Genomic DNA, 14,063 nt, shown 5'->3' with positions numbered 1-14,063 from the left:
CTGATGAGAGTTTTTATGCCTCAAGCTCTTCTCAAACTGCAGCCTGTCTGCATAACATGAACCATGACAAGAGCAAAGCTTCAGACTCCAGAATGGGCTGTTCAAAGGCCCTGGGGTCAACCCAGTCCAGAGCAGCTCCAGCACTTCCTGATGGGGACAATGAGATGAACTGAGCGTGTGCAGGAGACAACTCCAGGGGCCAACCCTCCGGGCCCCCGGCCAGGATGAGGCCCCCATCTCCTCCCCAGCAGCCAGCCTGTGCCTCGGACATGCCCCAAAGCCCCCGCACGGAAACAACCAACTGGTAGGAATGAGTTCAAGTTCTGTCTCCCGCTCCCTCTGCGTTTCTTCTCCATGTTGACTTTAAATGTCCTGACAGCCCTTCTGTCAAAGCCACCATGCAAAGGCCAGAGCGGCCGCGGTCCCCGGGGGGTGTGAGGGAGCCGGTGTGGCCGCAGGGCAGGCTGACAGAGGAGCCGACCCCGAGCACGTCAACTGTGGCTTGGAGCTGACTGGAGCAGCTCTGCCTTCAGTGTGAGATCAGACGTGTTGGGGTGGCACCCCCATCCCCGCGTGGGGACACGCTGCCGTCCTGCCCTCCAAGGCCTGGCGTCAAAGGGCAGAAGCCCTCCCTGTTTCCACGACACTCACCTGTGGGACTGGGGGGCTCTGGAGAGGCGCCCACCACCAGCTAAATGCTTCTCAGCGCCATCCGGACCCCCACGTGGCCCTCCGGCAGCCAGCGCCTCCGTGAGCCCGTCCGCAGGGGGGGAAACGGCGGCACAGAGGAGACGCTGCGTCCCTGAGTCACAAGGCCAAAGAGGGGCCCGTCAACCCGCGGAGTAGAACACAGGACTGAGGTGCCCCCAGACGCTGCCAGCCCCCTTGGCCCCTCAGACAGCCACCCCAAGCCTGTTCTCGCAGACAGAGGCCTCTCGTGAGGACAAACGGACGGGAGGTCATGAAGGCCTCGATGAATGGGCGTCCTTGCGGCGTGGGACGGGGCAGGGTCAGTCTGCTGTCTGATGAGCCGGCCTAGGCCCCAGGGCTTCCACTGCCCCTCCCTGGGAGGGGCCTTGGCAGCCGGGCTCCCACCCGTGAGAACCGCGATGGCGCAGCCCCACGCAGCAGGCAGCCCCGTCCCGGTGGTTTTAAGTCTGCTAAGAAAACACTTACAAAAGTGAAGGGTTGTTTTTATTTACAGAAACGGACTGAAATGTTCTTAGGGACATCTGAACACACTGTCCGTGCTTCTCTCCTTGTTCTTCCAGGACCCTTGAGGGTGAACAGAGACGGACATTCAGGAGAGTCTGACCCCTTCAAAATGAATGGCGTTTTCCCACAGGTCGTCACGGCGAAGTGGACGGGTGCCCTCCAGGAGGCGCATCCCGGGCAGGCCCCACGGCACGTTCGGCAAAACTTTGGAAGTCCGGCGGGCAGTGGCGGGGTCGTCCTGATGTCCGCCCATGGAGCAGTGGGCGGGCTCCGGGCAGAGGGGACGAGACGGCTCCCTCCCGGCGGCCCCCTCAGAAGTCCCAAGTCACGTCTCCACACGGGCGCGGAGACAGGGACCTCAGCCCGGCAACCGCGGGTGGCGGATTGAGTACAGGAGCACGGACCCCAGAGCCTCCGCGGGCTGTCGGGAGGAGCCCCCCCACAGATCCCACTGCTCAGCCCTTGACACAGGCCGGTCCTTGAACAAGCTCACAGGCGGCGGCTTTGGGGTCCCTCCCCCCATACCTGGTGCTTCTCCCAGGGCTGACCCGTCCCCTTCGCCTGGGGCTCCCCACCCTATAAGACGCCCTCCCACCTGGAGGCTGTGACCCTCAGCACAGGGGCCCAGGTCCAGAAAGCAGAGGGGGCATCCCGGCCCCTGGTATTGCCCCATTCACAGCTGCCAGCAAGCTGACTGGGGCATCCCCCCAAAGACATGAAGGGTGGGGCCCCCTAGGCCTCTGATGAAGGCCTCCTGCCACGGACCCAGAGTCCAGAGTCAGCCAGGCATTGCGGGGATGGCCTAGCATGTCACCTTCCTCGACGTCCAGCTTTGCTCGCTCCCAGCCGGCTCCCCCCCACACTTCGTCCGAAAGCCTCACAGAGCCGGCTGGGGGTCTGCTGGGGTGGGGGGCGTCGGGGAGAATTCTGTAGGGTCTGGAAAAGCATCGGCACAACTCCTGGGGCCTTGATCACATCACCATGCTCTGGGGCGTCAGGAACCCCCATCAGAATGAATCCCCCTCCCCCATGCCATCAGCGCGAGGCCCGCTGCTGTGTGGGGTGGGTCCCGCCTCCTCTGGGCTGTGAGCAATGGCGGCTGAGTCTGCACACAGCAGGCGCTCACTCGAGGTCTTTGCAAACACCTCCTGCTGCCTTGGACCCCAGCATGCAGGAACTTGAGAGAGGAGAGCTCTGTTCTGTCTCAGACCCCCTCCCAGGCCTGCCTGACAGCCCAGATAAGCTGCTATGAATGGAATGTGACCTCCTCCTGGGACATCGGCCCCCAGCCTAGCAAATAAATCACCTGGAAGCAAAACGGCCAGGCTCCTGCAGGACGGAGCGGTCATGCGCGGTTACAGACGGGGCACAGTGGAGGTGTGGCCGTCCCCCCACATCCTGCTTCTGCCTTGGTCCCCCACCACCCAGCAGACCCGCCACGTGCACTCTTGACGCGGGGCAGGGCCCCGTGATCGCGGCCGGCCGGCCAGTGCCCCTGACAGGCTGCCTGATGAAAGCGCTCAGGGCCGGGGGCGTCTGCCAGGCCATAAAAGGTCTCTCGGTGTGGTCTTTGCCTAGAAATAAAAGCAAATTCACCCCAAGACCACAAGACCTGAGACCAAGATGAGCCCTCTCCACATTCTTGGGCTTCCAGGGGCTTAGGCAGCCACCCACGTTCTCCATCTGCCTTTGTAACCAGACCCGGGTTCACCACCAGTGACCCCAAGCCCGCCCTGTGCAGACCAGCCCCCTCCTCCACAGCCCACGCAGGCTCAGGGAGGGCAGAAGCCCCGGGTGCCCCACCTGGGACCCTTGCGGAGCAGCTGGGCAGGTGGCTGAGGGCCCCTCCTTCTGCCACATTAGTGGATTCGGGACATCTGTGCCCCAGGAGGGCAAACCAACAGGAGCTGGGAGGACCCTCCACTGGCTCCGAACTTGAGCTCAGAGTCACCATGGAGCGTGGAGAGTCCTGGTACATGCAGGGACACAACCAAGGCCCCAGTCCACACCTCACTCCATGCTGGGCAGCCAGCAGCCCTTCCGCGGGAGCAGGGAGCCAACCCCAGGAGTGATGGGCCCGGGGAGGTGGGGAGGGACACCAGCGGCTGAGTGTCACACGGCTCCCAAGGGACCCCACTGACGGGGAACGGAGTGGTGGGAAGACACGCCCCGCAGTCTCTCTGGCCATACGGAGGAACCGCCAGCTAGAGGGCCACAGACGGTAACAGGAAGCACATGCTTCTGTCCGCACCTGTCCCTCACCATGTCGGTGGGTCTCGGTGCCCATGGCCTGTGCATCCGTCAGAATTTGAACCTGGAAGAAGACGCCTCCAGCCCCCCCACGGGACCACAGGGAGGGGAAAGGGGGAGAGGGGACCCAGGAACCAGCCTTCCTGGGACACAGCTCTCAGCGGGGGAGCCTGTCTGCGCACAGACGAAGGAACACGCCCCGCGAACACCCAGCCCAGTGCGCGGGGTGCACACACGTCCCTTCTGCGCCAGCAGCGACCCTCCTTCCAGCACCTGCCGCGCCCCTGACCTCTGCCCAGCTCTGCGATGGCGGGCCAGAGAGAAGCACTCCGCATCCTCACCTCCCGACGGGCCCTCGCCTCAGTCCTGGGAGGTGCTGCCGACATGCTCCTCCACGGGCCACGCGGGAGAAGGGCTCACAGACGCACCCTGGGCCACGGTGAAGGAAAGCCACAGTACTCGCTCCGGAGACATTTCAGCGGCAGGCAACGTGCTGCCCACGTACGCATCTACGGAGCGTACCCTTCGTCCACAGAAAGGGATGTGGCTCCGGCACACGCTGCCACGTGGACAGGCCCGGAAGGACCTGGAGCATGTCATGCTCAGCGGGAGAAGCCAGATGCCACAGGACACAGGACACAGGACACAGGATCCCAGCCACGCGGCATGCCTGGAGAGGGCAAACCGCAGATGGAGGGCAGCTGCGGCAGCCGGGCGCGGAGCGCGGGGGTGGGGAGCGACTGCCATGGACGGGGCAGGGGGGCTCCCTCCTGAGAACGTTCCAGAACCAGACACGTGACAGCTGTATGACATTGTGACTAAATGTCCCTAAATCATTGGCTTTAAATGGTTAACTTTGTGCTATGTGAAATTTACCCCCCAAAAATGGTAAGAATCCGATTGTTTCCAACCTGCAGAGGTTAAAGCTCCTGACGTGTGGAGATGGCCCACCTCGTGTCCTGGGGTCTCCTGACCTCCGTCCTGGTCCCTACCTGTGCCAATGGGCCAAGGTCAGCTGCCTTCCTCACAGGCTGCCAGCCCTCATCGGGTAGGCAGCCCAACCACGCAGCCCATCCAAGCACATGGCCTCATCCCCCACCTGCTCCCCAAGCTCCAAGGGCCCTGCCCAGACCCCGCACAACAGGGCGAGACGTGCCCTCAGCGGTGCTCGTGGAGGGACGGGGTGGGGGACGGCCAGGAGGGCTGCATGGGGGAGGTGGTGTGAACGGTGTCCTGGGCTCCCAAGACGAAGCTGGGAAGCAGCCCGTGCTGCGGAGGCCCTGGGGCCATGAGTCACTGTGCCTCATTAGTCAGACCTGAGCTCATGGCCCAGGTGTGAGCCCGCATCCCCGAGGCCTCGGATTCCTGAGGCCTCACCCCCTCTGCACCCAGCCACGGGCCCAGCGCTCCCCAAGTCAGAGCGAACTGTCTGCTGGGCGACGGAAATCCGACCCCGGAGCCTGGCAGGACTCCAAGCAGCCAGCAGCGCTGGAGGGTCAGGGCCTGAGGCAACAACCCCACAATAAGACGGCAAATTCGAATGCTGTCGACTCAGGGCAACTCACCCCGCGTCAGCCCCAAACCCCTAGCAGGCCTCCCGGAGCCTCCCGCCAAGCACAGGTGGGCTGTCCCGACACGCAGGCAGACGGGTGAGGTCACGGCCGGGATGGGCGAGGGGCAAGAGGGGGCCTGCCCAGGAGAGGCGGTGCACGGCCCACGGGCTCGACACCCTTGCCAAGCAGGTCCCAGCCAGCGCCCGGGTGGGGTCAGGGGTCTGGGGCCACGGGAGCCATCAGGCCGGGGAACAAAAAGCCACTTGGGCCGCTGGTGGGTGAGGGGGTCCTGACCCGCCTCCTGGGGTCCACACCTGGAAGTGAGTGGAGGTCACGGGCAGGGAAGGGTCGGGAGGCTTTGGAAAGTTTGTGCACCCTTAGGAGGAAGGGCGGCAGCCGGGAGGGGACGTGGCATTTCAATGTGAGCCCCACAGGGTCCAGGTGCGTCACCAGCCTCTTACCAGCAGCTTACACATGCTCCGGAGAAACCCGGGTTTCAAACATGCACAACGGCTCACAGGCGCACGCGCAGTCCCTGAAAAGCGGTGCATGATGCTGGGGACGCGCTGTTCTGTCAGACCCATGGGCAGCAGCGCCCAGTGCCCTGCCTGCTGGGAACAGCACCCTCTCAGCTCTGCGAGGGCAGCTCCCTTCCCCTGCATTCCCAGGTCCCAGCGGGGCCCCAAGGTCCAGTCCTCCTGCTCCCCAGCCGTGAGCCCTTGCAAGGAGGAGGGCCCTGCGCGTGTCTGCGGGGCGGCCAGGGAGGGCTCCACACCGGGGAAGAAGGCGACCTTACGTCCAGGATGCTGGAGTCCTCACCAAAAGGCAATTGCCCATGGGCAGCAGGCAAAGCAAGGGACGTGTACAAGCCACACAGACCAGGAGCTGGGGGCCCTTGCTCAGCACCGAGCTGCTGCAGACACGGTCCTCAAAGTTGCAAGCCTGGGTGCACTCGAGGCGTCCTCCGACAAGCACCTGCAGTGAACCAGGCTGCAGTGGCCACCCTGCCGCTCCCGGGGGCCTGCAGGGTGGAAGGGAAAGCCACTGCCCCCTCTGCGTGGTCATGGGCCCGTCCCATGCAGGGCCCTAACGGCTAGTGCTCGGCAGTTTGCTTCAGCAGAAGAGGCGCCCCCAAGCCTGCTGCTGCCCTCCCCCCACCCTGTCCTCACATACTGTCCACAGATGGGCCAGCCAAGCTCGGGGCACAGGAGGCAACACTGCGTCCCCCCAGCCCCTGGGGGTCACAGACGCCCCTCACCAGAGAATACAGCCCGAGTTCCAGCACTCGCGTGGGGCCTGAGCCTCAGGCCGCGAGCTGAGCTGGGCCAGCCGGGTTCCCAGCCTGTCGCTGGCCGCCCCAGGAGCTTAGCTGCAGCCGGACCGCCACCCCCCTCCCGGCCCACGGGAGCCGCCCTGCAAAGTACAGCGGGCAAAAAGACAAGTGGCTTAAAGCCCTTGCTCCGGGCTCCCGCCTGTGTGAGGCGTCTGCACCCACACGGTTCTCCCCGGGGTCCCGATAGCCAAGAGCGGCGCCCGCGAGCACTGAGAGAGCAAAGGTCCACCACCCTGCGACCATGTGCAGACACAAGTTCAGGCTCGATGAGGAGGCCTAAGTATCCACCGAGCACCAGCCTGCCGTCGTCCCTCCTCTCCTCCCCGTCCTGCTCCCGCCGTCAATGTCATTAGGGCCCAAATCAAACAGAACCAAGTTCCCATCGGGGCCCAGCTACATCCACCGGGGCCCAGGAAGAGCCCTCAGCCCCTACATCTGTTCTGTAAAACCACGAGCCCTCTGGCCGCCTGGGGAGCACCCCACAGTCCCCCCCCACGCTGAGCCTCAGGAGGGCCATTCCCGTCCAGGCACCAAGTCTGGATCCCCGGGCTCTGCGCCTTCCCAAGCGGCTGGGAAAGGCAGGGAGGCAGGACACACCCAGGGGACCTGGGGCTTCAGGACCAGGAGCGTGGGGAGCAGCCAAGCCTCTCCTGCCAGGCTCCGCCCCCCCAGGATGCCCTCTCTCCCTCCGAGAGGCGCGCAGAAGGCGCTGGGCGAGCTGTGGCGTCCGCTGTGGGATCCGTACAAGGACAACGTGCGGCTGAGAAACCAAGAAGTCACAGGGCCAGGGTCACACACCGTGATGTCTGTGGGCTGAGTCACACACTCTAAACCCTTCCCAAAGGGACCCTAAGACCAAGAGCCTCCAGCGGCAGCCTCTGGCATCTGTGGAAAGTTCCAGCACAGAGCCCCTGACCTGCTTCCGTGCGCCAGCCGCTGTGGGGGCTGCAGGCCCTGCCCTGTGACCCTCAGGGACGCCCCAGAACTGAGCAGCACTTGATACCCTGATGGCCACCTCCTCCTGGGGGCCCCCCGAGACCCTCTGGGGAGCCTGGTGCTGTGGGCGGCACCCAAAGGGGTGGTCACAAGGCGGGAAGGGGGACGGACAGCCTCCGCGGCCTCGGCAGGGCTCCGTGGGAGGCAAGCCACGTCCCTGAGCCATCAGCCCTGGGACCCTCCCCCACAGGGAACGGCTCTTCCGGAACTGGCCGGGGTGGCTCCCTTTCTTCCAAACTGTGGGCAGAAACCACGAGAATCTGGCCACAGCCGCCTGAGCTCTGAATTCAGGGGCACAGTCCACACCGCGGGCCCGTTTCAGAGGCCAGCCTTGGAGACAGGGCCCACCTCCCCCACCATCTCACCCCTGCACTGTCTGGGCCAGGACCCCAAGAGACACGGGGCCGCTCCCCCGACACAAGGGGACGCTCTCTGCAGGGGACTCCGGGCCATCCCCTCCCCAGGGTCCCGCAGCTAACACAGGGCAGAGCTGGTACAGGTGTGCTCACCTGGGGCCCCGCCCCCCTCCCCACCTGCTTCACTGCTTCTCAGCGAGAGGGGCCTTCCGTCTGCTCCCCGGGTCTGAGCTGCAGCCTTCTGGGCAGCACGGACGGGCTCCCGCTGCAGAGCCCACACAGAGGGCGCCGCGAACATGGATTTGATCGACTTGCTCCTCGGACGCCCTGCAAACGGCCATGAGGAGCTCGTTGTGCTGCTACGCACGTCCGACCAGACGCCTGGGCGCAGAGGCGGCCTGCCCGGCCCCTCAGGGGTTGTCCCTCCCCCCTGGCTGCCCACTGTCCCTGGCCTAGGTGCCTCCGCAGACGGCTGGCCAGGCTCCCTGGCCTGCACACCCTGGCGGGGGCGCTCTCCTCGTCCACTCCAGTCCTGCTCACACTGTCCCACCTTAGATCCCAGATCAAAGTCTGGGAGACCTGGCCTGTCCAGCCACGAACCGCGGGGACAACGCCACAGAGCTGGTCCCGAGACGGCCCCAAGGCTGTGGCTCCAGCTCCGGACCACGCAGCCAGAGGGAAGGAACCTCCCGGCCACGTGTCCACAACACATCTGGGCGAAGACGGAGCTTTTCTTCCAAGGGGGGGTGCCCTGTCGGGCCTGATGTGTTAATGTTTGACCATGTCCCAGATAATTAACTCAGCGCTAACCTGGGTGACTCAGGGGCCACCGGGGGGGGATGTATCTGTGCCGTCGACCTGGGCCGACCCTGCAGAGACGGGGACTCAGAGGTCCACCATCCTGAAGGAAGTCAGAAGTCCACACAGCACCCCAATGGAGGCGGGAGGCCCCCGGGGTCCTGTCCGCCTGGGAAGCACCTGCGGGTGGAGGCTCCCACATCCTTCTCTCTTCGAGTCATGTGAGCAGTTCCTGGAGGAGTGGGGGGTGACCGGAGCTCCCACAGGCCCCCACACCCAGCAAGGGGACTCAGGGGCCTGGGGACCCCCAGACGAAAGCAGCCACCCTCAAACCTCCACACCGATTTCCAAACGGGGCCTGCCCCTGGGGTAAGGGAACCGTAGCAGGGCCGTGGAACCCTTGAGCCTCCAGAACCCACACGCAGCGGGCCCAGGAGGCCACGGCCCAGGGACAATGCCGCCTCTCCCCTGGGCGGGGGCAGGGAGCCCATGAGCGGTCCCTCTGCCCCGAGACACAACCCTGTGGGAGCGTGGGGGCACGTATGTGAGCGTGTTGGGTGGGAGGGAGTGAGGGCCCCCCCAGAATGCGACACGCCTCGGGAACGGGGGGGAGGGGCGGCACAACCTGAATGACCGGTGGGCTCAGGGCAGACACCGCTGAGCACGTACCAGTGAAAGCCTTGGGGATTCCAGAGGCGCGGTCACCCTGAGCGGGCCGCCACTCCCCCTGCGCCTGTGGGAGACGGTTATCTGCGCGGCGTCTGCTGTGTCCTGTGAAACCAGGTCCCTGGCCCGCGGGCGGCGAGGACCGGCAGCCTGCTTCCCGCGAGCTGCTGGGAGGGAGGATCTCCCAGCAAGAGGGCACCACGCGCAGCTGACGGCAAAACGGTGCGAGCTCCGCTCACCTGGGAGCCTGGACGCAGCCTCCGGGATCTGGCCCCGATGACCCTTGCAGGCGCATCGGGAGCGTTTGCTCATCCGACAGACGCGGGTCTTGCAGACGCAGAGCCGGAGCCGCGGCCCAAATCCCCCCAGTGCGCTGGGCCTGCACCAAACGGCCTCGCTTTCAGGAAGGGGGGTGCGCCCAGGGAACATCCCCCCATCCCACCGCGCCTCCGGGCTGCGCCGAACAAGGGGGGTGTGGGGGGCGCACCAGCCCACGGAGGCCCCAAGCCGACCGCCCGCCGGTGGAGGGGATGACTTGTTACCGCTGCTTTGCCACCCCCATGCGGGGGACACCCCCACGTTCTGTGCAGCGGGGCTCCTCCACTACGACAAACCCGGCCTGGTGACCGTCCCGCTGCACAGCCTGCCCGGACTCCTGCTTCCCGGGCCAGCTGCCGCCACGTCCCGGGGCCCCTCGATGCGCGGCCCTCGGCTCCGCCAGGACGCGGGCCCTCTGCACGCGGTACGGGATCTACAATCTCAGGGAGGGTGCCTGGGCGGCTCCATCGGTGGGGCGTCTGCCTTCAGCTCAGACCAGGCTCCCAGGGTCCTGGGATCGAGTCCCGGGTCGCACTCCTTGCTGGGCGGGGAGTTGGCTTCTCCCTCTGATCCACGCCCCCCCCCCCCCGCTATACTTTCTCTGTCTCTCTCAAATAACATCTTTAAAATAACAATAATAAAATTTCAGTGAGGATGAGACCTAAGGGCTGCAAACACTTCCTGGGACGACGTCCAGCCTGCCCGGAGCCTGTCTGTCCATCTGTCCTCAGGGCAGGCCTCGGAGGGGGCTGAGCAGCCCATGCACGGATGCATGGGTACCAACTAGCCCAGGACAGAGCAGGAACCAGCGTGGATCCCCGGGGCTTGTGGGGATCTGTAGAGGCCAGTCCCGCAGTGCGAGGGGTGCACGTGAGAAGCAGGACGGGTCATCATCGAGGTGCCTCTGCCCTTCCAAGAGAAAGGCAGGACCGTGCACGTGGCACAGCAGGACCCAGGCCACGGGAGCAGGGCCTGCATGTGGCCACGCCCAGCTTCCAGATGAAAATGTGGCTCCCCCAGTCCCTGGGTCCCAGGAGCCGTGGCCCCTTCTCCCTGAGTCCTGCACCACTGGCTCCCGGTGGCCAGCTGGGAGGGCAGGTAGCCTGTTCCACGCGGCCCCCATGCCATTCCCCACCGCTGGCCCCAGAAGGTTCCAGGGGGCGGCAGGAGTGGGCCCTGGGGAATGCCATCCCCACCAGCCCTAATCCTGTTGCTGGGATACTCGCAGAAGAGGCACCTCAAGCGTGCTGGATTGGCGTCCGCCAGCACGACCTTCCCTCTCCTTCCCAGATGTGCTGGGGACCCAAATCACCCGGAGTCCTCGGCTGAGCCGGAATCAAGGCGGGAGCTGTCCCGGTGCCCCGTGGGGACAGTCCTGCGGCACAAGGGCCATCCACGGTCTGCTCCTGGGCCCGGAGGAGCTCAGGCCCTCGTGCCTTCCTTAGCCCTCTCACACAGGCGATGCGGGTGATGTGGGCGGATGTGTGCCCTGAGTGCAGCTCTGGCGACCCAGGACGGGGCCCGTCTGGCTTCGGCTGCCAGCCTGACCTGACGGTGACGTAAACAGAGGAGACGGGACGCTTGGGGGACCCCGCTGTCCTCATGCATCTCTGATGGAAGACGAGAGAACGCAGCTCTGTGCCCAGAGCAGACACCCATTCCCCAGGAGGACAGCGGGAAATCCTCCAAAAGCAGCGTCTGGGATCCCCAAGGTCATCTGTCCAGCCGTTCATGGAGACAACAGTGCCGAGCAGGCCCAACCTGGCGCGTGGCCCTGGGGGTCCAGGGTCTCTTAAGGGACTGGACGCCAGACCCCAGGACCCCAGGGCCCGTCCGCGTCTGGCCCCTGTTCATGCGAGCGCTGCCGGCTGTCAGGACTGAAGGTCACTGTTACTGGGAGGTGGAAGGGGTGTCCAGAGCAGAGCCACATGGCTGTGGACGTGCACGGGGCTGTCGCGTGGCGTCCCATGGTGGGGACACGTGCAGGACGTGGACGGGCCGTGGCGCATCCACCATCTCCTCTCCTTGTGCAGAGAGTTCCCCGGGTGCCCATCAGCACTTCACGGAGCACCCTCCTACCCTGGTCCCTGAGTGTGACGCGTCCCGCGGGTAGCCCAGCCTCACCTGGCCCTGCGGGACGGAGACGACATGCCCCCAGCTCCTGGGTGAAGTCCAGTGAAGCCTGCAGGAGCACGGCAGCAGACGTGACCCCCGGAAAGGGCCTCGAAGCCACGGCGGACAGCAGGAGCGTCCCCCAGACACTCAGGTGCCACGGACAGGAGGCGCAGGCCTGGCGGGACCCGGCGCTCTGCTGCCTCCCAAGGGGACCCAAGGACGGGCAGGCACACACAGCAGGGAGCTCGCACACCTGGGGGAGACCCCGTGACCCAAGGCCCCGGCTCACGGAGGGGAGCTCACAGACACAGGACAGACCGAGAGGCGGCCGGCCGCGGAGGCAGGAGGAAGACAGGACATCGGACGATCTAGCTGAATAGGAAGGGAGCCGCGTGCGGCCGCAGGAGGGTCTCCGAGGACCCCGCCTCATCTCGGTGCCCTGCCTGGTCTTCTGGAAGCTCAGACTCACGGAGAAAAGAAATCGCAGCCCGCAGGGTCTCAGCGCGGCCTCTCAGTGACCCCGCGCACACAGTCCTGATCGCCTACGGAGCCCCCGGGGAAGCGCATCAAGGAGCTAGAACGTTCGTTAAAAAGACAAGGGTGAGGGTCGAATGAGGGGCTTCTAAATACCTAAAAACCCACAAAGGGAGTAAATCCCGCAGCCCTGCTCCAACCACCTCGTGAGCAGAGGGGTGCCGCCCGTCAGTCAACCGAGTCCGTGAGGCGAAGGGGGAGACCGAGGCAGAAGACGTTTCTCCGGGAGGCCGCCGTAGGACTTCCAGTCGAGCCGCAGGTCTGCACGGCAGGGTTCGACGGTAAGTGTTACTAGCTAGTTAGGACTCGAAAACCAGTATAACCAACACCTAGACCGCGGAGCACAGGTCCGAGGCTGGGACCAGGCCACAGCAGAGTGGTTTCCCACTGTACGAAGCAATGCCGCCCCACCCCCACCCCGCGACCCAGCTTCACGCCCTCACCCGTGCCCCTGTCCCCTGGCCTCTCCTCACCGGAGTGGGGCCTGCAGACCTGCACAGAGGCCCGAAGAGGCCTCTCCGCTTCTGAGAGTCCGAGGACGGCAACTTTTCACCCCCAAGTCCGCGGCCCAGCCCCCAGTCCTTCCCCAGTTGGGGCAGCCCACAGCACTGCCCACGGGACACAGAGCCACGCCTGGGGGACCCTTCGACCTGCCTGGATGTCCCCCACATCTGCTCCACATGTGAGGTCCCAGAAAAGGCCGCTGTGCCAAAGAGCAGGTCAAGGTCGCCCATACACAGAAACAAACAAAAGCATAATTAGGGGTGAGGCCAGCATGGCCCTTTCCGTGAGCAGACCAGTCTCCACTCGCACCACCCACCAGGTCTCCGGGCGCTCCTGCTACGGCATCCAGATGGCCACGGCACATGAGCGTCAAGTGCTTCCAGACAGCTCAGCACACGTCTGGTCAGCCTTCTTTCTGCGGGAGGCTGGGGTGGTGCCAGATGGGGTCCCCAGTCCTCTGCCCTGGGTCAGACCGCCTCCCTCCCCCGCTCAAGCTTCCCACCCCTCCATGCACACTGCACCCCTGGGCCCCCTGGTCGGCCGTTCCTGGGCGTGCCCAAGCCCCAGTGCTGGGACAGGAGCGTCCCCTGAGCTCTGAAAGGCTGCTAGGACAGACCCACTGTGGGTGTCTCTGTGGGGCGCCCACGCTCAGGGGTGCAGGTGTGCAGGGCAGGGGAGCTGGCCGTCAGGACCTGAGGGGCAGGAAGCACATCCCAGGGGCCCTGCACAGGTGGTGGACCGGGGTCTCACCCCGACATAGCACGCTGCAGGTGAGAGGCCTTTGCAGGGACCACGACCCCAGCCCTTCCCGTGACCTAATGCTGGGCTGGGCAGTGTCCCGCAGCTGCCTTGACAAATCGCCACAAAGCTCGAGGCGCAGAACAGGACACGTTTACTCCTCACAGAGCTAGAGGTCGGGAGTCCAAAACCCACGTGTCAGCGAGACCGGGCTCCTTGCCGGGGGCTCTAGCAGAGACACTCTTCCTGCGTCTCCAGCCTCCAGGAGCACCTGCACTCCCTGGCTCGCTGTCCCTCGCTCCCCCGATGGCGGCTCCCTGGCCCCTGACTCTGCCCTTCCTGCCTCCCCCCTCCTTGTTAGGCTGCTGGGATCACAGGGAGGCCCCCGTACCCAGCTTGCCAGCTCAAGGGGCTTCATCGCATCTGCAAGGCCCCTCCCACCACGTAAGGCAGCTTTTCACACGTCCTGTGGACTGACACGTGGATATCTCTGGGGGCTGTCATTCAGGACCACATTCGCCATGAGGGATTTGTGTCTAGATTCTTAAGTGTGGGGACGTTAGGCATCCAGAATGCCGGCGTGCCATCTGCCCTCTCACGGGCAGGTGGGACTGTTATCAGGACGGGGAAGCGGGTTCTGCGCCCAGAGCGAGGGGCCATCCACAGGCGGCCAGGCCAGCGGCGGGG

The 14,063-nt window shown here is 65.2% G+C and overlaps 1 protein-coding gene across 16 annotated transcripts; it reads right to left on the bottom strand.

Annotated features, from left to right (window-relative positions):
* Window positions 1-1,176: 1,176 nt before the first annotated feature.
* On the bottom strand, window positions 1,177-13,084 carry LOC123779134 (uncharacterized). 16 transcript variants are annotated; one of them, XM_087861854.1, is made up of 5 exons: window positions 8,254-8,551; window positions 5,838-5,993; window positions 5,480-5,626; window positions 4,377-4,457; window positions 1,177-4,135 (listed from the first exon to the last, which is right to left on the bottom strand). In XM_087861854.1, exons 1-4 carry the CDS (start codon window positions 8,413-8,415, stop codon window positions 4,386-4,388), a joined length of 537 nt encoding a protein of 178 aa, XP_087717980.1. In that variant the 5' UTR covers window positions 8,416-8,551; the 3' UTR covers window positions 1,177-4,135; window positions 4,377-4,385. The 16 variants fall into 16 exon arrangements, 2 of the variants coding, with proteins under 2 accessions (XP_087717980.1, XP_045632904.2); XR_015724301.1 differs by having other exon boundaries at window positions 1,177-4,457; window positions 5,480-5,553; window positions 5,838-7,111; window positions 7,881-8,551; XM_045776948.2 differs by having other exon boundaries at window positions 1,177-4,457.
* Window positions 13,085-14,063: the final 979 nt, after the last annotated feature.

The sequence above is a fragment of the Ursus americanus genome, chromosome 4 (genome assembly GCF_024610735.1).
Source record: "Ursus americanus isolate L20-20 chromosome 4, mUrsAme1.1.p, whole genome shotgun sequence".
Taxonomy (NCBI): domain Eukaryota; kingdom Metazoa; phylum Chordata; class Mammalia; order Carnivora; family Ursidae; genus Ursus; species Ursus americanus.
Note: the sequence above shows the minus strand (reverse complement) of the source record. Positions and strands in the feature narration are given on the sequence as shown.

Excerpts from the sequence above, each read along its gene's own strand:
- LOC123779134 (XM_045776948.2), bottom strand. The coding sequence starts at position 8,415 with ATGTGTTGTGGACACGTGGCCGGGAGGTTCCTTCCCTCTGGCTGCGTG. Across the intron at positions 5,627-5,837 it reads CCATGGGCAATTGCCTTTTG|GCAGGGCACTGGGCGCTGCT; the intron begins GTGAGGACTCCA and ends TGTTCCCAGCAG. Across the intron at positions 4,458-5,479 it reads GGAGCATGTGTAAGCTGCTG|GTAGGGACCAGGACGGAGGT; the intron begins GTAAGAGGCTGG and ends CCATTGGCACAG.